This window comes from Melanotaenia boesemani, chromosome 11 (genome assembly GCF_017639745.1).
Source record: "Melanotaenia boesemani isolate fMelBoe1 chromosome 11, fMelBoe1.pri, whole genome shotgun sequence".
NCBI classification, from domain to species: Eukaryota; Metazoa; Chordata; class Actinopteri; order Atheriniformes; family Melanotaeniidae; genus Melanotaenia; species Melanotaenia boesemani.
Window position 1 is genome coordinate 12,722,101 of NC_055692.1, and position 24,851 is coordinate 12,746,951.

The 24,851-nt window shown below is 38.2% G+C and overlaps 1 protein-coding gene and 1 long non-coding RNA gene across 2 annotated transcripts; both read left to right on the top strand.

Moving 5' to 3' along the window:
- The first annotated feature begins 11,797 nt into the window (after positions 1-11,797).
- Positions 11,798-12,361, top strand: LOC121648426. Its single transcript, XR_006011974.1, has 3 exons — positions 11,798-11,883; positions 11,971-12,123; positions 12,325-12,361. It is a non-coding gene; the product is annotated as an uncharacterized LOC121648426 (long non-coding RNA).
- A 1,029-nt stretch (positions 12,362-13,390) lies between these two features.
- On the top strand, positions 13,391-14,487 carry LOC121648567 (ubiquitin carboxyl-terminal hydrolase 37-like). Its single transcript, XM_041998767.1, has 6 exons — positions 13,391-13,411; positions 13,524-13,600; positions 13,729-13,837; positions 13,956-14,013; positions 14,206-14,363; positions 14,482-14,487. The coding sequence occupies exons 1-6, from the start codon at positions 13,391-13,393 to the stop codon at positions 14,485-14,487; spliced, it is 429 nt and encodes a 142-aa protein (XP_041854701.1).
- Positions 14,488-24,851: the final 10,364 nt, after the last annotated feature.

The window sequence follows — 24,851 nt, forward strand, 5'->3', positions numbered from 1 at the left end:
CATCTGGGGCAACAGAAGATGAAGTCCCCCCCTCCACACACACACACACACACACACACACACACACACACACACACACACACACACACACACACACACATTTTAGAGATGACAAGCCAAAAAAAGATGAAGGCAGTCAAAAGATCTTGTCATAGAGAAAACATTCATTTCTATTCTTGTCCTTTTGGTTCTCAGTGCTACATGTGATACCAATGTTGTGTTTCAGAGGATTAGACATATTATTGTCCTCAAATCAATCACATTAAGTATTAATTTGTAATTTTTGTCACATAAAGTTCTTATTAACAAAGCACCATTATATCTTAAAGATGCCATAGTTCCATATAGTCCCAACAGAGTACGTTGCTCTTAAACTGTAGGCGTGTGGTTCATAAAGTTTTTAAAAGTAGAATGGGAGGGAGAAAATCTGGATATTAATCCCATGTCTTGTCAGACTCCCTCTCAGTTTGGGTTCAAGAAGCAAATACTTTCTCTACATGTAGATTAAGTTTAAAATATTCCTTTTTGATAAACCTCATAATAAGAACAGGTTTGGTTGACCCTTGACCTTCCCTTTAGTTATGATGGTATAGGTTTAAGCTGCTCAGGACATCCCATGATTCACTGACTGCCTCTATACTCACACTCATGTTTTTACTCTTGAATTTCCATTTGCATATGACAGTACTGATATTACCAAATGAAGATAATGATATCTTTGTTGTTTGTTTTTCTTAAGGATGTCTGGTAGTAAGGAGCAGACAGGAAAATGGACAGAGAGAGGGGAACGGCATGAAGAAGGACTCCAGCCCGAACTCAGACCTGGTTCAACTGCAATGAAGACTCAAAACCTTCGTCATCAACTTGTGTTTCTCTCTTTTCTTTCTCAGCAGGTGTCGCCAGATCTCAGAGTTCTTGTGCTTGTATGTTCCTCTTTCCTATCCGCTCCACCCCCAACCGGTCGAGGCAGATGGCCGCCCTTCCTGAGCCTGGTTCTGCTGGAGGTTTCTTCCTGTTAAAAGGGAGTTTTTCCTCTCCACTGTCGCCGTGTGCTTGCTCAGGAAGGGAGATTAAATCAAACTGATCTAATCTGTTGGATTCCTTAGATAGGAAATTATTTTTATGAATTAGCTAATAAAAAAAATGTAATTCAATTGTGTGTCTGGATTTCTTTTGTTTTTATTTGTATCAATCAATGTACAAAAATGCTGACACAAGCCTAATTTTAAAAAATATCTAAATATTAACTTTAACTACAAAATTTTAGAAACGCATTGATTTAAAAGTGAACACATGTTTAAGAAAAAACTGACACTTGATACGTCACAGTAGGTTTTCAACACGTTACAAAAGATTTCAGTCTTCAGATTTAAGTTTGTTTGTTGAACTGTGGTGTGGTGGCCAGCAACTGTTCTTTAACAGACACAATACAAAAACATACAGTCTCTCTCAACCTGATATCATAGATGCTGTCACCATACAAACTACTAAAACCAGCCTTTTCCCTAAAATCACTGCTGCTCTGCTCTGCTCACACTGCTATTGGGAATGGAAAAGTCAAAAACACAAAGGATTATTCTTCTTTATTCGTCCTGTTTCACTGCATCTCTGCACAAAGTTTTCTGAAAGTCTTTTTCTCTTTGCTCCTGGTACTGATGCTCTCTGACCAGGCGAGCCTCCACAATAATTTCTTTCTCCCTACGTATCTGCATTAACTGAGCAACCAAATGCTGTTCCCACTTAGCCTTACATGTCAGGTGTTGTACCAGTTGCTCCTCTTGTTGCGTCTCCTGCAGCAGAACATGCAGATTTATTAACTGATTTAGGGCTTAAAAGAAAAGCATAAAATAACAGGCAGCATTAGGTTAAAAATCCACCCACATCTCCAGCTCTGCATGTCCTATCTTTTAGTGGAAAATGCTAAAGCATAAATCTTAAGATTCTGTAATGTTTAAGGGAGGGAATTTATGAACCTTCCTTCATAACGCCTTGTTATGTGTAAAACAATTCAGTGTGTGTGTGTGTCACACTTGGATCGAACACATGATCCTTTCAAGTAAAATTGTACACATTGAGAAAACTCTGTGTTTTCTTTTGATTGAAGGTTTATTGGTGTTAGTGCTGGAAAGAATTTCCCTAACAAAATCTTTGGTTGGAACTGCAGCTTCCTTCTTGAGTTCATGAAATCAGAAACAGGAGCAAAATGTTGGTTTAGTCTCCATTTAGTGGTGATCACAGCAAGAAACATGAGTCACACAATTACATGATGAAGATATTTTAGGATTTTATTTCAGAAGTCATTTAATATCAAACTGAAAGTCTTTGAATCAAAGTTTCCTGGTTGGAAAACTTTTACAATAATCTTCACCTCTCATACACGGTGTTTGCATAATGCAGCTGCAAAATAAAAAGACTCATGTTTCCAGCTGTGTGTGTCCAGACTCTTTAAACATTTCTCTGTCGACATGATTGAAGCAGGTGAACTTAGAAAACTTTATGAAGAATGAATATACTGCTGAAAACCTCCGATTTATGCTTTATTTTACACAGAACATTTAATAGTAAACAAACATCCAGTGGAGGAGAAATAAAGTGAAACTTTCTCCTCATTAGGCCTGATTTTAGTTTTTAAAGATGTAAAACTTTATTTCTCACATTTTCAGCTCTTCAACATCCACCAGAGCGATCTATAAATGATGATTGTTCTGAGATTTATCACTTATGGATAAATCTAAATGAGCATGTAAATACCTGGAATTTATTGATCTGAATGAAATCATAGCAACAAAGTTCAGACATAAAATCATGAGCAGAAGTTTCCACATTCAATAAGGTAAAATAAAATAAAGTAAAACAAAACTTTGGCTCCAATTATTTCACAGGATGAAATTTTATTATCTTTCTTTTTCTGTAGTTTAAAAATGTGACGTTATTCATTGAAGTTAATTACAAACAAGAAGAAAATGAATATATTTACAAACTAATGACACAGTTGGATGAAAAACTTTTAAAGAAGAAGAAATAATTATAAATCACACAGGCTGCTAACCACATTAAAAAGCTCATATTTCCAACATCAGATTTTTACCTGATGTGTTGCAGTTTTTGTATTTAGTAAACTCTTTGTTTCTTTGCGTCTCTGCTGTTTTTCTTCGTGTAATATAACAGAGTTCATGAAGAGGTGATGTTAATGATTCTACACATAAATACACATTTGGGTGGTAAGAAAATATTGATATGAAGAAAATCATTTAAGAAGCTTTGAATATGTTTTAGTATAAAGATTAAATCAGACTGCTGGTTTGTTTCAGTTTAAAACCGTATAAAAATCTGAAAACTATTAATGAAGAATTATTTATGATGGTAAAAGTTTGAACATCTGATTCATTTTTCTGAAAATCTCAGTGAAACGAGTTTGACAGATTTTGATTTCAGAGGTTTTGGCTTCTCCAGCTGGACAAAGAAAGAAAATATGGGAAGAGTTTCTCAGTGAAAGTGTCTCTGTGAGTGCAGATGTGAGTCATGTCTTCAGGGTTGTAGAAGGACCCCTCCCCCCTGTCATAGTCCAGCTGGACTCTGATCTTCTGGAGCAGTGGTTCCCAACCTATTTTCCTTGTGGACCCCTTCATGCAAATACTAAAAAGCCATGGATCCCCTACCCCACCATGTGCTGAAATCATACTTGGTTTTATGCTTTCAAAAGTGAGATTCTCACCATACATAATGTATTCTGGCTGAGTCCTGTCCTTTGATAAAGCCAAAGTTAAATTAACAATATATAATCATACTTGTTTTCCTCTAAATAGGGACAGTGTGTGGACATTGATCACAATAGCTCCTCAGGGACCTGCTATGCTCTTTAGGGGACCCTCTTGGGAGTTCCCGGACCCCAGGTTGGGGAGCCTCAGCTCTGGAGATTCTTCTTCACTGTGACAGTCAACACCATTAGTGTATTTTCCATCACCATGCCATGAACACCAGATTCCATGTTTGGAGAAGCATAACTCTCCCTTCCTGTCAACAGACTCCTTAACCACACCAATATTCCAGTCCGGATTATCTCCCACCTCCTCCCAGCTGTGTTTCCCTGAGCTGAAGCTTTCAGGGGTTTAGTTAGTGTTTCTCTCTGGATTATCAGCAAGCTGCTGCAATGTGTCTCCATTTCTCTCACTGGTCAGATGATCAGACAGATAGATGCATGGGTTTGCAGTGTTACGGGACTGAAGTAGACCTGCTTCTCTGTGGACAACAGCTGCTTTTTGCTGTGTTGAGTCCTTGTATGTTTCCTCCAATTTTTTCACATTTATTCTTCTTGCCCTGCAGAGACTTTAAGTCTGATTTCAACTTCCTCTTCACTGACAATATAATTTAGACTCTTCTTGATGTTTGTCACAGACTTCACCTTAACTCAGGTAATCCTGAGAAAAGTTTTTGTATTTTTCTGTTGCGCTCTCCCACCGTGTGAAGATCTCAGCTTCTTATGATTTTTACGATCTATATTAATTTCCTTTTACTTCATATTGGACATGAATGTCAGAAACGCTGCAAATGCATGATAGCCAAAAGCAGACTGAGGGAGGAAGGGATGCGCTCACTGATGACATCATAGGAGACTAGAAATTCAACATTAAAGTAACTAAAAGCTTCCAAAATGATGCTCAACGAAAAATGAAATAAAAGTTAATAAGATTAAAACAATTTAAAGAAAAAAGAATAAAGGAAAAAACCTAAAAATGAAGGACATTTGATGGATTACATACTTTTTTCTACATGTTACACATATAGTAACAAGCAGCTAATAATAAAACATGCTCCTTCAACAACTAAATACCAGAACAAAAAGACAATACAGATGAGACATTATGTTTCCATCATGTATCTGTTCAATATAATATTTCTGAATAGCTTTTTAAATTTATTTATCACTACACATGATTTCATGGAAATTTCTCAAGACAATTCATAATGAGTTTTGGTAGTGTGTGTGGCCTCCATGTGCTTGTATGTGTTCCCTGCAACATTTGGGCATGCTCCTGATGAGATGATGGATGTTCTCCTGAAGGATCTCCTTCCAAACCTGGATCAAGGCATTAGTCAACCCCTGGACAGTATGTGGTACGATGTGGTGGTGGTTAATGGAATGAGATATGATGTCCCAGAGGTGCTCAAGTGGATTCAGGTCTGGTGAATGGACAGGTCAGTCCATAGCATCAATGCCTTCTTCATGCAGGAACTGCTGACGCATTCCAGCCACACACAGGAACCCAGGTCTCACTGCAGCAGCATGTGGTCAAACAATGGATCTGAGGATCTGATCGTGGCACCTTATGACAATCAGGGTAACTCTGGGTAGCATGTGGAGGTTTGTGGCCCTACATGGCCCTATAAGGATATCCCTCCCCAGACCGTCACTGACCCACTGCCAAACTGGTCTTGCTGAACCATGTTGCAGGCAGCAGAACGTTCTCCACTGCATCTTCAGACTTTCTCCTGTCTGTCACATGTTCTCAATGTGAACCTGCTCTCATCAGTGCAACAATGATGAATCTGCCAATCCTGGTGTTCTCTGGCAAATGTCAAATCCGGCTGCACCGTGTTGGGCTGTGAGCACAGGCCTCCACTTGTGGAAGTTGGGCCCTCAAACCATCCTCATAGAGTCTGTTTCTGACTCAACATGCACAAAATTGGCTTTTTGGAGAAAGATGGCGCCGGTGTACGTGGCTGCTCGTCTGTTGCTCTCCCTTTGGTTTGCAGTAAAACTGAAGTTCTACTTGTCGGCACGCCCTCCACTCTAACCAAATCTCACAGTTTCTCCATCAACATTGACAGTTCTACCATTTTCCCCTCCCCTCAGGTCAAGAGTCTCGGCGTCATTCTCGACGGCACCCTATCATTTCAAGCCCACATCAATAGCATTACTCGGTCTGCCTACTTCCACCTTCGTAATATCAATCGTCTACGCTCTTCACTCACTCCACATGCTGCTGCAATCCTTATCCATAGTCTTGTCACATCCCGCATCGACTACTGTAACTCACTCCTCTTCGGTCTTCCCAATAAATCACTTCAGAAACTGCAGCTTCTCCAGAACTCTGCTGCTCGTATCCTGACTCGCACCTCTTCCTTTCAACATATTTCCCCTGTCCTTCAACAACTTCACTGGCTTCCAATAAAATACAGAATTAACTATAAGTTACTGGTCCTCACTTTCAAAGGTATTCACCATCTGGCCCCTCCTTATCTGTCTGATCTCCTCCATATTGCCACTCCCTCCCGTGCTCTCAGGTCATCCTCCTCCATTCACCTTACTTTTCCCTCTGCCCGTCTCTGACACGGTCGGAGACCGCGGTACAAAGAAGCAGACCCAAATGCAGAACACTTAGTGAGACAAGGAGTGAGATGCAAACAATGTTTATTTATAATAAATGTTAGTGGCTTAGTCCAGGTCCGGGAAGATCTTCCTATGAGAGGGCAGAGGATTAATGTGGGTCTGAGAGGGTGCTGGGTTATGTCTGCTATAGCAGCGGCTTACTGTATTCCAGAGGAAGACTGACGGTGGAGGAGTAAGCCAGGTGATGGTTGCTGGTGGAGGTGGAATGAGTTTGTTTGCAGGCAGGGCGAGCAGGCAGGCAGTCGACTTGGCATGAGGGACAGTCTTTATCCAAGGTGCTGTGGTGATCCAAGGTAGCAAGGTCTAAGGCTGAGGAATTAAGATGACAAGATAAGTTTACTGAGAACAAGGCACAAGGTAAGACTTAAAATGAGGCCTGGTTACCACGCAGTAAAGTGTGACAATCTGGCGAAGACTGGAGCTCCTGCATGATCTTAAATAGCTGGGAGGTAAGCTGGCTAACGAAGGTGCTGATGCGCTGCAGGTGGGATCAATTGTGGCTCCAGCCTCCGCCCTTCATCCCCATGGCAACCTGCTCAACCCATACCTGCAAAACTCAGACACACAGAACCATGACAGTCTCTCCACCATGGGGAAGGCTCTGCTCCCCAGCTCTGGAACTCACTTCCATCCGAGATTAGGAACATCAACTCCCTTCCATCATTCACATCTGCACTCAAAACCCACCTGTTTAAACTGGCATACTCCCTATAACCCATGTATACTGACTGTTTTGTGTAATTTTTATATCAATGTCCGTTATCTCTTTTAACTCTTATGTAATTTATGTTTTTATTGTCTTTTTATTTATTTTTTATTTTTGTGTACGGTGACCTTGGGTGTTTGAAAGGCGCCAAGAAATAAAATGCATTATTATTATTATTATTATTATTAGTGGCTTACTGGAGGTAATTTGGTAGGCTCTGGTAGTGCTCATCATGTTCCTCCTTGTACAAAGAAGCAGATAGCAGTACTGGCCTGTCTCCTGGTATCTCCTCCATGTTCTTGACACTGTGTTTAGAGACACAGCAAACCTTCTTGCCACAGCGATGTGGCCTCCTGGATGAGCTGCACTACCTGAGCATCTTATGTGGGATTCAAACAATCGTCTCATGTTACCTCTAGTGGGGAGTAGACTGGCTAAATGCAAACGTGACCAAAGATCAGCCAGAAAGAAAGAAGACAGGGAAATGGTCTCACCACCTGCAGGACCCATTATAGAGGTTGTCTTGCTGACAAATTTGCTCTGCCAAGGGGAGGTTCATGGATATAAGGCTCCTCTTGATAATCTGATTCATCTATTTACTGTTATTTATTTACTTTGAATTATGGAACTTATGTAATCTTGCCGGACCTGACCGGAGGGGACAGAAAAAGCAAAATGCAAAGCAGAAAGAAGAAAGAGGAGACAAAAACACAACAAATAGAAGGCAATGACCCTTCAATCCAAGCTTTCACCAGTCAACAAATTACTGCACTTGAACAGAAACACACCAGAAAATTTCCTACTGCTTTTACAGAAAAAACAGAGCTGACAGTAATCGATTTCTTAAATAATAACCAAAGAGGTAAAAAAAATAAAAAAACATTAGAAACGTACAGAGAAAAACAAAATTATCTCTTAACGTATAGACCCACTGGACAACTCAGTGACTGTGTCAGCATGCAAAGTATGAGGAATGTGTCTGTTCCATTTCTACAACAGCAGGTGAAATTAATTCACAATCAGTGTTACTTTCTAACTGGACACATAGATGTCCCAGAAGAATGATGGACTTTGACTCACACAAAAATGGTTATTAGTTCTATTTATTTTAATTATTTACTTTTTTGGGCAGTGTATAAATCCTTCATTGTTTTTGTCAATGAATACATGTTTACATGTTTGAAAAATAAAACATTCATTCATTCATTCATTCATTCATTCTCCTCCTTCTGCAACCCATGGACATCCAATGTCCTCTACAGGTGCTCGTCATAAAATTAGAGTATCATGAAAAAGTTGATTTATTTCAGTAATTCCATTCAAAAAGTGAAACTTGTATAATGTAGACATTCATTCCTCCCAAACTGACATATTTCAAATGTTTATTTCTTTTATTTTTGATGATTATAACTGACAACTAATGAAAATCCCACATTCAATATCCCAGAAAAATAGAATATTACTTAAGACCGATACAAAAAAAGGATTTCCAGAAATGTTGGCCAACTGAAAAGTATGAACATGAGAAGTATGAGCATGTACAGCACTCAATACTTAGTTGGGGCTCCTTTAGTCTGAATTACTGCAGCAATGCGGCGTGGCATGGAGTCCATCAGTCTGTGGAAACTTTACACTCGACCTCAAGCAACGTGGATTCTGTGCCTCTCCTCTCTTCCTCCAGACTCTAGGACCTTGATTTCCAAAGGACATGCAAAATTTCCTTTCATCAGAGAACATAACTTTGGACCACTCAGTAGCAGTCCAGTCCTTTTTGTCTTTAGTTCAGACGAGACGCTTCTGACGCTGTCTCTTGTTCAAAAGTGGCTTGACACAAGGGATGGGACAGCTGAAACCCATGTCTTGCATATGTCTGTGCGTGGTGGTTCCTGAAGCACTGACTCCAGCTGCAGTCCACTCTTTGTGAATCTCCCCCACACTTTTGAATGGGTTTCGTTTCACAATCCTCTCCAGGGTGCGGTTATCACTATTGCTTGTACACTTTTATCTACCACATCTTTTCCTTCCCTTCGCCTCTCTATTAATGTGCTTGGACACAGAGCTCTGAACAGCCAGCCTCTTTGGCAATGACCTTTTGTGTCTTGCCCTCCTTGTGCAAGGTGTCAATGGTTGTCTTTTGGACAACTGTCAGGTCAGCAGTCTTCCCCATGATTGTGTAGCCAACAGAACTAGTCTGAGATTCCATTTAAAGGCCTTTGCAGACGTTTTGAGTTAATTAGCTGATTAGAGTGTGGCACCAGCTGTCTTCAATAATGAACCTTTCCACAATATTTTAATTTTCTGAGATACTCAATGTGGGATTTTCATTAGTTCTCAGATATAATTATAAAATGAAAAGAAATAAACATTTGAAATATGTCAGTCTGGGAGGAATGAATGTCTACATTATACAAGTTTCACTTTTTGAATAGAATTACTGAAATAAATCAACTTTTTCATGATATTCTAATTTTATGACGAGCACCTGTAGTTTCCGGCCTCATGCGTCCCTCACTTGTCACATCTGACAGTATATAAACTCAGATCCTCTTTTGTTTGTTTGTGTTGTTAGTTTGTGTGTTTTGTTTTGTTGGTTTTACAATTGCCACACACATGCATGGGACAAACATGAACAATAAAACAAAGGATAGAAATTTTAATAAAAAGTAATAAATCACAAATATGCTATATTTCTAAAGACAAACAGATTTTAAATTTGTTTGCTTGAGAATCGGGTTTTTTGTTTAAAAAATTGGAGATACCTTTATAAATCTATTTTCAATCTACCCTTCTCTCTGTTGTGTTGCTTAAATGTTTATTTTTCTTTAACATAAAGAAAATGGCTCATTATATGAAAAGCCATGTGCAGATAAAACTGTTATGTCGATGCATAAAATCAGTAAAAGTGTTTGCTATTCACATAATTCCCCTATTAATAAAGTATCTGAAAGCTGTGATGTTTGTTTCTATGAGCCATGTTACTGATGCAGTTTGGTCTCTAGGTACAACATGCATATCAGACAGTGTAGATGCTGTTATAAGCAGATATATGATATATGCTAACTATCTAGGGCTCCTTTAACTCTTTATGGAATAGATTCATAGAGACAATTCAAAAATATGCAAATTTCAACAGAATGTGTTTTAATGTGTCACAAAGGTTCACATTCTAGAACATCAGTTTTACTACATTCTGTTCTTGGAGTTCAGTTTTAACCCAACATCCAAGCAGCGCACAGGATTTCTGAAAAGACCCAACCAACTACAAACATGTTTCTTCTACAGTGTTTTTCCTGGAAAAAGGTTTGTTTCTCAGAATTACAGAAGGTTTATTGCAGATTACGCTTTACAGTGACTTTTTTAAACTAAAAAGGAACAAACAAACAAAAATCTTAACTTTTAAAATAATTTTTAAAGATGATTTCTGATACTTTCTTCAATTAAGTGTGATATTTTATTAAATGTATATGTATATATTTTATGTAGCTAACATTTGTATTTGCTCTGAGCAGAAGACAACAGACAAAACTGTTGAGGCAGATGAGAAGAAGCTTAAAAACTCTCAGAAATGGTAAGCAGAGAAATAACCAAATATTGTAGATTATTGCTTAATTATATATTTGATTTTTAACTAAACTTACACTTAACAGTCTAGTTGTTTACAGTTTAACTATATTTCAGTATAACTATATTTATCTAAGAATAAAAAACAACATTTTTCTTTGTCTAGCCAAACCAAGTCAGACACCCAACATCCAAAGGCCAAGAAGAAGACGTCAAAACCAAGATGGATTTGGCCTTTTCGTTGTTTCAGAGTATGTTTCACAGACTTTCCTGGTGTAAACACATATTTACAAGTCACTGTTAAATCAGTTAAATTCCTTATTCTGTTAGTACACAAATTAATGAAAAACTTGTGTGTTTTCCAACAGAGGAATCATCGCGTCTCTCCGGCTGAGAGCACCGATTTCTTGATTACTAACAAAGTAACAGAGATAACAAAGTAAGGACTGTTTTAATGTTTGCATTTATTACTAAAATAAGTCTCCAATAAATAACTTTTGAGGACAATGATTTTTGTGTTTACATTTAAAAAGACTGAATTGATCATATCTGTCATTTGTCTTTCTTACTCTGGTCCAATCCAGCAATTATGAACAGAGTTGGCATGAAACATTTTTAAATAAATAAATAACATTTACTATTCAAGGGGAGCCCCATATCCAAGAGGGGTCTCTTAGCAAAGTTAAGTTTTTGTAGGTATAGTATACTATATTATATTTTATGTATCTGCTTAAAAATTGTGTATCCATAATGAAATTAGCATATTTCTGCAACCACAAGGTCTGTTTGAATACGTTTGGGGTAAATGTGTTACTGGTGAAGCCTAAATGAAAATGGCACAAAGCACAAATGAAATCAATTTTAAGCTTAAGGAAAAAGAAGTAAAGGCAGTTTGGACGAGGTCTCTAAAATGGCCATGTTGGCACAGTTTGGCACCATCTGTTCTCAAAGTCCCCAAACTGGGGACCCTCAGGTTACTTCTTTTCAACTTCATTGAGTCAACTGGTTCCAAGGTCCAAAACTAGTTTAGCGTTGTGCTGCTCTGACTAGTTGTTCCTTCTTTCTGTGACAGCTCCACTGAAGAGATAACAGGAGAGCAACTCACACAAAAAATGAGTGCATTATTCTCACATCATGACAAGAGGACAACAGTGGAGCAGATCAAGCAAGACAAGTCACCCTTGTCTGCTAAGAAAAACAAGGAGAAGCCAGCTGGCAAACTCTGGTTAGTTTTAGATTGTAGCCCTGAATTAGCCTCTTTGTGAGTACTCTAGTCTGTTCTACTTCTCTAATGACCTGTTTCTTCCTCCAGTAGCAGATCGCAGGTGATGGGTGTATCCTCTCGTCTATGTCCATTGTCATACCTGAAAATCAGTTTGTTGGATACAAACTGCACCAGGAACAATTTGGAGTCCCTTTCTGAACCAGAGGAATGTTACTCCCTCCAAAATGACATATTCAATTGGTAAGATATAAAGTTAAGATCCCGATCTATTGTTACAACAGTTCGTTTTTATATGTCCAGTTACTATAATCATGAAGAATTAATTCATTATCAGCCAGTCATGACAAGAAATTAAGATTTTCACTGCAAGCCTTCATACAGCATTAAGTTTGTGATTAAACTTCTCCTAATATACGATTTATTTAAAACACCTCTCTCCAGGATAAGAACATTATCTAACAAATACAGCTGGAGAACCAACGACCCCCTTGGGTGAGTTTATAACCTTATGAAGCTGCAACAAAACATTCACTCCTGAAAATGCTTGAAGACAATGAGTTCCACTCTGAAGTTGTCAGTAAAGAAGTGAAAATGCTAACATCTGTTTGAACCTGTGTTGTTGTGTCAGATTTCCAAACCTCGGGAACACTTGCTATATGAACTCCAGTCTTCAGAGCCTCCTGACATTAAAAGATTTTGTGACGAGCGTCAGTCGTACAGAGCAGATCTGGAGATCAGTTCCTGAGGCTCAACTGCTGAAGTAAAGCAGCGTCGTCACCGTCAAATGTCTCTAGAAGAAAACAATGGGCAAAACACATCTAACCACATTCATGTTCATTTTTTCCCTCTGTGCAGAAAACTGACTGAAATCAGGGACTGTCACAAATTAACTAACTCTGACATCAAGAGTCAACTCCTGCAGTCCTTTAAAGATCTTATCAGTGACCAGAACCCGCAGTTTATGGACAGTTTGCAGAATGTGAGTCAGATAACATTTTGATAATTGTTGCTTAATTCTCGCTTTAGTACACAGTCAATATTCAATTCACTTCAATCTCTATTAAAGACATAAGGTCCAAGATAAAAGAAATGATCTATTTCAATAGCTAAATACTTCTGTGTGATTGTGTGTGTTCAGGACGCCCATGAGTTCCTGATCTCGATCCTGACACATATGGAGAGTCTGTCTCCTCTGCTTCAACGGACCGCAGCGGGCCTGGGCAGAAGCTATACCTGTCCAGTGGAAGACAACTTTGGATTTAAAATGGAGTACACCAGAACATGCAAAAAGTAAGACACCGTTCAACACCATGCAATCTGTCAGAGATGCAAGTTAGATATTCTGATGTTTAGCCATGTGGAGCCCTTATAATAGTCTTATGTAGGTTGGGTTTTGACCAGTACAGCTGACTTTTAATGTATGTGCAGGTGTGGAGTTCAATCAGTCAGACAGGAACAATTTACTAATCTGTCTCTGGACCTGGTTCCTGGAGGGTGTATTGAAGACATGCTTGAAAAATATCTTCTGGTAAGATTCACCAGTCCTCACTGAGCCATCATCACAGATCTGATGTGTCATGTTTGCTGTTTGCTGACAGTAAATTTCTGACATGTATTGTTGTCTCTGTGCTGCTCTGTAGGAGGTGGAGCTGGAATACAGCTGTGAGTGTGGAGGAAAGTCATCAGGCCAGACTTTGACCTTTGCATCCCTGCCAAAGTGAGTGGCGTCCCCCATATTTCAGAAAACTGTGGTTCACCGACCCTTTTTAGTTCTTCCTAATAATGTAACAATCAAATAAATGCATACAACATTCACCCATATGTGTTTATATATTTATCCTACAGAACATTTATCATACATCTTAAGCGTTTTTGCTACACTCCATCCTTCAACCTGCAGAAAATCTATGACCCTGTGCAGATACAGAGGGACTTAGTTGTGTCATCTAAAATGGTAAAGAAACACAGACCATAACAGGGAACAGATACATTGTGATGGTGTGAAAAGGAAGAAATGGACTGTTTGTCCTGCTCTGTGTGCTGAAGGTCACTCATTAACTGTTTCTTCTCAGGGTGGTGGCTGTTTCAGTCTGGTCAGCGCCATCAGTCATTCAGGCAGTATTGAAGAAGGTAAGCAAATCCCAACCTGACATGTAACAGATGTTTGTCAGAAACATTTAATTCTGTTAAATCCCTCTGAAAATCTATGGTTAGGACTCTTTGCCTACTGTACTGAATAAGATTGATATGCCACTTTTTTAATGAACAGTTCTGCTGGGATGATTTCACTCCCTTACAAATGAATAAAATCTCTCCTGTTAGGACACTACATCTGTGACAGCATCGACCCAGAAGACTGTCCACTGGAGCCAACTGACCACTGGCTTACTTTCAATGACTTAACGGTCCTTAAAACATCTGGCTGGGACGTTTGCAAGAAAAGGCAGGAGCTGGCGTACATCCTTTTCTATCGGAGACACGTAAGAAAACGTTATCACGTCCTAAACTGTGAGAAAGAGAGTGAGATGGAGAAAGAAGGCATCAAAATAACCAACACAATACTTGACACATTTCTAAAGGTATTTTCTCTATTTTCAGATCTAGAACTGGATGTAGAAAGGGGGTGGGGGGGCAGAAGATCCAGCCACAGCAACAAACAACCATAAGTAAAGTGTCAGAGACCAGCTGCACAAAGTAACTCTTGAGGCTAAATCCCATTTTACCAGAGAAATTCACTCATAAGTTTATTTAGTAACTTTGCTCCTCAAAAATGATCACCACAAGAGGGCAGAGCTTTACCAGATGGGATATGTTCTCTCCCAATCCCATTTAATGTTTGATTCATTCATTCATTTATAAATAAATAACATCGTCTCCCTCACCAAGCTTTTAAAAGATGAGAGTGGAGTGGTATAAAAGAACTGACCTTTAGTTTCTGCTGCAGCAGTTTGCAATAGAAATGTAGAAATGATAGTTAAAAGAGTTAAAAGTACAACATTGTTGTATAAATGTAATAGAGTGAAAAAGACAAGTTCCTCTAAACCTAATACTCCAGCTGAGTACACATATTTAAAAATGTACTTATTACAGTAAATAAAATTTACTTCATTACTATCTACTCTGGTAGAATAAAATGATAATATACATTTAAAAAAATAGCATCTTAGAGTGCTTTGTACAACTGGTTCCTGGATCCCTTGTACCATGGAGCAGCCATGGGACGACAGAAGGTAAGTTTTTCATTATGGAAGATTCCCCTGTGGCAAAGAGCAGCTAAGCCCCCCCACTATCAACCCTCCTGATGAAGAAACATCTGGGGCAACAGAAGATGAAGTCCCCCCCTCCACACACACACACACACACATTTTAGAGATGACAAGCCAAAAACAGATGAAGGCAGTCAAAAGATCTTGTCATAGAGAAAACATTCATTTCTATTCTTGTCCTTTTGGTTCTCAGTGCTACATGTGATACCAATGTTGTGTTACAGAGGATTAGACATATTATTGTCCTCAAATCAATCACATTAAGTATTAATTTGTAATTTTTGACACATAAAGTTCTTATTAACAAAGCACCATTATATCTTAAAGATGCCATAGTTCCATATAGTCCCAACAGAGTACTTTGCTCTTAGACTGTAGGCTTGTGGTTCATAAAGTTTTTAAAAGTAGAATGGGAGGGAGAAAATTTGGATATTAATCCCATGTCTTGTCAGACTTCCTCTCAGTTTGGGTTCAAGAAGCAAATACCTTCTCTACATGTAGATTAAGTTTAAAATATTCCTTTTTCATAAACCTCATAATAAGAACAGGTTTGGTTGACCCTTGACCTTCCCTTTAGTTATGATGGTATAGGTTTAAGCTGCTCAGGACATCCCATGATTCACTGACTGCCTCTATACTCACACTCATGTTTTCACTCTTGAATTTCCATTTTCATATGACAGTACTGATATTACCAAATGAAGATAATGATATCTTTGTTATTTGTTTTTCTTAAGGATGTCTGGTAGTAAGGAGCAGACAGGAAAATGGACAGAGAGAGGGGAACGGCATGAAGAAGGACTCCAGCCCGAACTCAGACCTGGTTCAACTGCAATGAAGACTCAAAACCTTCGTCATCAACTTGTGTTTCTCTCTTTTCTTTCTCAGCAGGTGTCGCCAGATCTCAGAGTTCTTGTGCTTGTATGTTCCTCTTTCCTATCCGCTCCACCCCCAACCGGTCGAGGCAGATGGCCGCCCTTCCTGAGCCTGGTTCTGCTGGAGGTTTCTTCCTGTTAAAAGGGAGTTTTTCCTCTCCACTGTCGCCGTGTGCTTGCTCAGGAAGGGAGATTAAATCAAACTGATCTAATCTGTTGGATTCCTTAGATAGGAAATTATTTTTATGAATTAGCTAATAAAAAAAATGTAATTCAATTGTGTGTCTGGATTTCTTTTGTTTTTATTTGTATCAGTCAATGTACAAAAATGCTGACACAAGCCTAATTTTAAAAAATATCTAAATATTAACTTTAATTTGAAAATTTTAGAAACGCATTAATTTAAAAGTGAACACATGTTTAAGAAAAAACTGACACTTGATATGTCACAGTAGGATTTTAACACGACACAAAAGATTTCAGTCTTCAGATTTAAGTTTGTTTGTTGAACTGTGGTGTGGTGGCCAGCAACTGTGCTTTAACAGACACAATACAAACACATACAGTCTCTCTCAACCTGATATCATAGATGCTGTCACCATACAAACTACTAAAACCAGCCTTTTCCCTAAAATCACTGCTGCTCTGCTCTGCTCACACTGCTATTGGGAATGGAAAAGTCAAAAACACAAAGGATTATTCTTCTTTATTCGTCCTGTTTCACTGCATCTCTGCACAAAGTTTTCCGAAAGTCCTTTTCTCTTTGCTCCTGGTACTGATGCTCTCTGACCAGGCGAGTCTCCACAATAATTTCTTTCTCCCTACGTATCTGCATTAACTGAGCAACCAAATGCTGTTCCCACTTAGCCTTACATGTCAGGTGTTGTACCAGTTGCTCCTCTTGTTGCGTCTCCTGCAGCAGAACATGCAGATTTATTAACTGATTTAGGGCTTAAAAGAAAAGCATAAAATAACAGGCAGCATGAGGTTAAAAATCCACCCACATCTCCAGTTCTGCATGTCCTATCTTTTAGTGGAAAATGCTAAAGCATAAATCTTAAGATTCTGTAATGTTTAAGGGAGGGAATTTATGAAACTTCCTTCATAACGCCTTGTTATGTGTAAAACAATTCAGTGTGTGTGTGTGTCATACTTGGACCGAACACATGATCCTTTCAAGTAAAATTGTACACATTGAGAATAACTCTGTGTTTTCTTTTGATTGAAGGTTTATTGGTGTTAGTGCTGGGAAGAATTTCCCTAACAAAATCTTTGGTTGGAACTGCAGCTTCCTTCTTGAGTTCATGAAATCAGAAACAGGAGCAAAATGTTGGTTTAGTCTCCATCTAGTGGTGATCACAGCAAGAAACATGAGTCACACAATTACATGATGAAGATATTTTAGGATTTTATTTCAGAAGTCATTTAATATCAAACTGAAAGTCTTTGAATCAAAGTGTCCTGGTTGGAAAACTTTTACAATAATCTTCACCTCTCATACACGGTGTTTGCATAATGCAGCTGCAAAATAAAAAGACTCATGTTTCCAGCTGTGTGTGTCCAGACTCTTTAAACATTTCTCTGTCAACATGATTGAAGCAGGTGAACTTAGAAAACTTTATGAAGAATGAATATACTGCTGAAAACCTCCGATTTATGCTTTATTTTACACAGAACATTTAATAGTAAACAAACATCCAGTGGAGGAGAAATAAAGTGAAACTTTCTCCTCATTAGGCCTGATTTTAGTTTTTAAAGATGTAAAACTTTATTTCTTACATTTTCAGCTCTTCATCATCCACCAGAGCGATCTATAAATGATGATTGTTCTGAGATTTATCACTTATGGATAAATCTAAGTGAGCATGTTAATACCTGGAATTTATTGATCTGAATAAAATCATAGCGACAAAGTTCAGACATAAAATCATGAGCAGAAGTTTCCACGTTCAATAAGGTAAAATAAAATAAAGTAAAACAAAACTTTGGCTCCAATTATTTCACAGGATGAAATTTTATTATCTTTCTTTTTCTGTAGTTTAAAAATGTGACGTTATTCATTGAAGTTAATTACAAACAAGAAGAAAATGAATATATTTACAAACTAATGACACAGTTGGATGAAAAACTTCTAAAGAAGAAGAAATAATTATAAATCAGACAGGCTGCTAACCACATTAAAAAGCTCATATTTCCAACATCAGATTTTTACCTGATGTGTTGCAGTTTTTGTATTTAGTAAACTCTTTGTTTCTTTGCGTCTCTGCTGTTTTTCTTCGTGTAATATAACAGAGTTCATGAAGAGGTGATGTTAATGATTCTACACATAAATACACATTTGGGTGATAAGAAAATATTGATATGAAGAAAATCATTTGAGAAGCTTTGAATCTGTTTTAGTATAAAGATTAAATCAGACTGCTGATTTGTTTCAGTTTAAAAACGTATAAAAATCTGAAAACTATTAATGAACAATTATTTATGATGGTAAAAGTTTGAACATCTGATTCATTTTTCTGAAAATCTCAGTAAAACGAGTTTGACAGATTTTGATTTCAGAGGTTTTGGCTTCTCCAGCTGGACAAAGAAAGAAAATATGGGAAGAGTTTCTCAGTGAAAGTGTCTCTGTGAGTGCAGATGTGAGTCATGTCTTCAGGGTTGTAGAAGGACCCCTCCCCCCTGTCATAGTCCAGCTGGACTCTGATCCTCTGGAGCAGTGGTTCCCAACCTATTTTCCTTGTGGACCCCTTCATGCAAATATTGAAAAGCCATGGATCCCCTACCCCACCATGTGCTGAAATCATACTTGGTTTTATGCTTTCAAAAGTGAGATTCTCACCATACATAATGTATTCTGGCTGAGTCCTGTCCTTTGATAAAGCCAAAGTTAAATTAACAATATATAATCATACTTGTTTTCCTGTAAATAGGGACAGTGTGTGGACATTGATCACAATAGCTCCTCAGGGACCTCCTATGCTCTTTAGGGGACCCTCTTGGGAGTTCCCGGACCCCAGGTTGGGGACCTCAGCTCTGGAGATTCTTCTTCACTGTGACAGTCAACACCATTAGTGTATTTTCCATCACCATGCCATGAACACCAGATTCCATGTTTGGAGAAGCATAACTCTCCCTTCCTGTCAACAGACTCCTTTCATACACCAATATTCCAGTCCGGATGATCTCCCACCTCCTCCCAGCTGTGTTTCCCTGAGCTGAAGCTTTCAGGGGTTTAGTTAGTGTTTCTCTCTGGATTATCAGCAAGTTGCTGCAATGTGTCTCCATTTCTCTCACTGGTCAGATGATCAGACAGATAGATGCATGGGTTTGCAGTGTGACGGGACTGAAGTAGACCTGCTTCTCTGTGGACAACAGCTGCTTTTTGCTGTGTTGAATCCTTGTATGTTTCCTCCAATTTTTTCACATTTATTCTTCTTGCCCTGCAGAGACTTTAAGTCTGATTTCAACTTCCTCTTCACTGACAGTATAATTTAGACTCTTCTTGATGTTTGTCACAGACTTCACCTTAACTCAGGTAATCCTGAGAAAAGTTTTTGTATTTTTCTGTTGCGCTCTCCCACCGTGCGAAGATCTCAGCTTCTTATGATTTTTACGATCTATATTAATTTCCTTTTACTTCAAATTGGACATGAATGTCAGAAATGCTGCAAATGCATGATAGCCAAAAGCAGACTGAGGGAGGAAGGGATGTGCTCACTGATGACATCATAGGAGACTAGAAATTCAACATTAAAGTAACTAAAAGCTTCCAAAATGATGCTCAACGAAAAATGAAATAAAAGACAATAAGATTAAAACAATTTAAAGAAAAAAGAATAAAGGAAAAAACCTAAAAATGAAGGACATTTGATGGATTACATACTTTTTTCTACATGTTACACATACAGTAACAAGCAGCTAATAATAAAACATGCTCCTTCAACAACTAAATACCAGAACAAAAAGACAATACAGATGAGACATTATGTTTCCATCATGTATCTGTTCAATATAATATTTCTGAATAGCTTTTTAAATTTATTTATCACTACACATGATTTCATGGAAATTTCTCAAGACAATTCATAATGAGTTTTGGTAGTGTGTGTGGCCTCCATGTGCTTGTATGTGTTCCCTGCAACATCTGGGCATGCTCCTGATGAGATGATGGATGTTCTCCTGAAGGATCTCCTTCCAAACCTGGATCAAGGCATTAGTCAACCCCTGGACAGTATGTGGTATGATGTGGTGGTGGTTAATGGAATGAGATATGATGTCCCAGAGGTGCTCAAGTGGATTCAGGTCTGGTGAATGGACAGGTCAGTCCATAGCATCAATGCCTTCTTCATGCAGGAACTGCTGACACACTCCAGCCACACACAGGAACCCAGGTCTCACTGCAGCAGCATGTGGTCAAACAATGGATCTGAGGATCTGATCGTGGCACCTTATGACAGTCAGGGTAACTCTGGGTAGCATGTGGAGGTTTGTGGCCCTACATGGCCCTATAAGGATATCCCTCCCCAGACCGTCACTGACCCACTGCCAAACTGGTCTTGCTGGAGCATGTTGCAGGCAGCAGAACGTTCTCCACTGCATCTTCAAACTTTCTCATGTCTGTCACATGTTCTCAGTGTGAACCTGCTCTCATCAGTGCGACAATGATGAATCTGCCAATCCTGGTGTTCTCTGGCAAATGTCAAATCAGGCTGCACCATGTTGGGCTGTGAGCACAGGCCTCCATTTGTGGAAGTTGGGCCCTCATACCATCGTCATAGAGTCTGTTTCTGACTCAACGTGCACATTAGTGGCTTACTGGAGGTAATTTTGTAGGCTCTGGTAGTGCTCATCATGTTCCTCCTTGTACAAAGAAGCAGATAGCAGTACTGGCCTGTCTCCTGGTATCTCCTCCATGTTCTTGACACTGTGTTTAGAGACACAGCAAACCTTCTTGCCACAGCGATGTGGCCTCCTGGATGAGCTGCACTACCTGAACATCTTATGTGGGATTCAGACAATCGTCTCATGTTACTTCTAGTGGGGAGCAGACTGGCTAAATGCAAATGTGACCAAAGATCAGCCAGAAAGAAAGAAGACAGGGAAATGGTCTCACCACCTGCAGGACCCATTATAGAGGTTGTCTTGCTGACAAATTTGCTCTGCCAAGGGGAGGTTCATGGATATAAGGCTCCTCTTGATGGTCTGATTCATCTATTTACTGTTATTTATTTACTTTGAATGATGGAACCTATGTAATCTTGCCGGACCTGACCGGAGGGGACAGAAAAAGCAAAATGCAAAGCAGAAAGAAGAAAGAGGAGACAAAAACACAACAAATAGAAGGCAATGACCCTTCAATCCAAGCTTTCACCAGTCAACAAATTGCTCCACTTGAACAGAAACACACCAGAAAATTTCCTACTGCTTTTACAGAAAAAACAGAGCTGACAGTAATCGATTTCTTAAATAATAACCAAAAAGGTAAAAAAAAAAAAAACATTACAAACGTACAGAGAAAAACAAAATTATCTCTTAACGTATAGACCCACTGGACAACTCAGTGACTGTGTCAGCATGCAAAGTATGAGGAATGTGTCTGTTCCATTTCTACAACAGCAGGTGAAATTAATTCACAATCAGTGTTACTTTCAAACTGGACACATAGATGTCCCAGAAGAATGATGGACTTTGACTTACACAATAATGGTTATGAGTTCTATTTATTTTAATTATTTACTTTTTTGGGCAGTGTATAAATCCTTCATTGTTTTTGTCAATGAGTACATTTTTACATGTTTGAAAAATAAACATTCATTCATTCATTCATTCATTCATTCATTCATTCATTCATTCATTCATTCATTCATTCTCCTCCTTCTGCAACCCATGGACATCCAATGTCCTCTACAGGTGCTCGTCATAAAATTAGAGTATCATGAAAAAGTTGATTTATTTCAGTGATTCCATTCAAAAAGTGAAACTTGTATAATGTAGACATTCATTCCTCCCAGACTGACATATTTCAAATGTTTATTTCTTTTATTTTTGATGATTATAACTGACATCTAATGAAAATCCCACATTCAATATCACAGAAAAATAGAATATTACTTAAGATCGATTCAAAAAAAGGATTTCCAGAAATGTTGGCCAGCTGAAAAGTATGAACATGAGAAGTATGAGCATGTACAGCACTCAATACTTTGTTGGGGCTCCTTTAGTCTGAATTACTGCAGCAATGCGGCGTGGCATGGAGTCCATCAGTCTGTGGAAACTTTACACTCGACCTCAAGCAACGTGGATTCTGTGCCTCTCCTCTCTTCCTCCAGACTCTAGGACCTTGATTTCCAAAGGACATGCAAAATTTCCTTTCATCAGAGAACATAATTTTGGACCACTCAGCAGCAGTCCAGTCCTTTTTGTCTTTAGTTCAGACGAGACGCTTCTGACGCTGTCTCTTGTTCAAGAGTGGCTTGACACAAGGGATGGGACAGCTGAAACCCATGTCTTGCATATGTCTGTGCGTGGTGGTTCCTGAAGCACTGACTCCAGCTCTTGCATATGTCTGTGCGTGGTGGTTCCTGAAGCACTGACTCCAGCTGCAGTCCACTCTTTGTGAATCTCCCCCACACTTTTGAAGGGGTTTCGTTTCACAATCCTCTCCAGGGTGTGGTTATCACTATTGCTTGTACACTTTTATCTACCACATCTTTTCCTTCCCTTCGCCTCTCTATTAATGTGCTTGGACACAGAGCTCTGAAAAGCCAGCCTCTTTGGCAATGACCTTTTGTGTCTTGCCCTCCTTGTGCAAGGTGTCAATGGTTGTCTTTTGGACAACTGTCAGGTCAGCAGTCTTCCCCATGATTGTGTAGCCAACAGAACTAGTCTGAGATTCCATTTAAAGGCCTTTGCAGGCGTTTTGAGTTAATTAGCTGATTAAAGTGTGGCACCAGCTGTCTTCAATAAAGAAATTTTCCACAATATTTTAATTTTCTGAGATACTCAATGTGGGATTTTCATTAGTTCTCAGATATAATTATAAAATGAAAAGAAATAAACATTTGAAATATGTCAGTCTGGGAGGAATGAATGTCTACATTATACAAGTTTCACTTTTTGAATAGAATTACTGAAATAAATCAACTTTTTCATGATATTCTAATTTTATGACGAGCACCTGTAGTTTCCGGCCTCATGCGTCCCTCACTTGTCACATCTGACAGTATATAAACTCAGATCCTCTTTTGTTTGTTTGTGTTGTTAGTTTGTGTGTTTTGTTTTGTTGGTTTTACAATTGCCACACACATGCATGGGACAAACATGAACAATAAAACAAAGGATAGAAATTTTAATTAAAAGTAATAAATCACAAATATGCTATATTTCTAAAGACAAACAGATTTTAAATTTGTTTGCTTGAGAATCGGGTTTTTTGTTTAAAAAATTGGAGATACCTTTATAAATCTGTTTTCAATCTACCCTTCTCTCTGTTGTGTTGCTTAAATGTTTATTTTTCTTTAACATAAAGAAAATGGCTCATTATATGAAAAGCCATGTGCAGATAAAACTGTTATGTCGATGCATAAAATCAGTAAAAGTGTTTGCTATTCACATAATTCCCCTATTAATAAAGTATCTGAAAGCTGTGATGTTTGTTTCTATGAGCCATGTTACTGATGCAGTTTAGTGGTCTCCAGGTACAACATGCATATCAGACAGTGTAGATGCTGTTATAAGCAGATATAAGATATATGCTAACTATCTAGGGCTCCTTTAACTCTTTATGGAATAGATTCATAGAGACAATTCAAAAATATGCAAATTTCAACAGAATGTGTTTTAATGTGTCACAAAGGTTCACATTCTAGAACATCAGTTTTACTACATTCTGTTCTTGGAGTTCAGTTTTAACCCAACATTCAAGCAGCGTACAGGATTTCTGAAAAGACCCAACCAACTACAAACATGTTTCTTCTACAGTGTTTTTCCTGGAAAAAGGTTTGTTTCTCAGAATTACAGAAGGTTTATTGCAGATTACGCTTTACAGTGACTTTTTTAAACTAAAAAGGAACAAACAAACAAAAATCTTAACTTTTAAAATAATTTTTAAAGATGATTTCTGATACTTTCTTCAATTAAGTGTGATATTTTATTAAATGTACATGTATATATTTTATGTAGCTAACATTTGTATTTGCTCTGAGCAGAAGACAACAGACAAAACTGTTGAGGCAGATGAGAAGAAGCTTAAAAACTCTCAGAAATGGTAAGCAAAGAAATAACCAAATATTGTAGATTATTGCTTAATTATATATTTGATTTTTAATTAAACTTACACTTAACAGTCTAGTTGTTTACAGTTTAACTATATTTCAGTATAACTATATTTATCTAAGAATAAAAAACAACATTTTTCTTTGTCTAGCCAAACCAAGTCAGACACCCAACATCCAAAGGCCAAGAAGAAGACGTCAAAACCAAGATGGATTTGGCCTTTTTGTTGTTTCAGAGTATGTTTCACAGACTTTCCTGGTGTAAACACATATTTACAAGTCACTCAGTTAAATCAGTTAAATTCCTTATTCTGTTAGTGCACAAATTAATGAAAAACTTGTGTGTTCTCCAACAGAGGACTCATCGCGTCTCTCCGGCTGAGAGCACCGATTTCTTGATTACTAACAAAGTAATAGAGATAAAAAAGTAAGGACTGTTTTAATGTTTGCATTTATTACTAAAATCAGTCTCCAATAAATAACTTTTGAGGACAATGATTCTTGTGTTTACATTTTAAAATACCTCTGACTGAATTGATCATATCTGTCATTTG

Coding starts and splice junctions, on each gene's coding strand:
- LOC121648567 (XM_041998767.1), top strand. CDS start 13,391: ATGCTTGAAAAATATCTTCTG. Junction 13,838..13,955: donor TAGTTGTGTCATCTAAAATG/GTAAAGAAACAC, acceptor GTTTCTTCTCAG/GGTGGTGGCTGTTTCAGTCT. Junction 14,014..14,205: donor TTCAGGCAGTATTGAAGAAG/GTAAGCAAATCC, acceptor CTCTCCTGTTAG/GACACTACATCTGTGACAGC.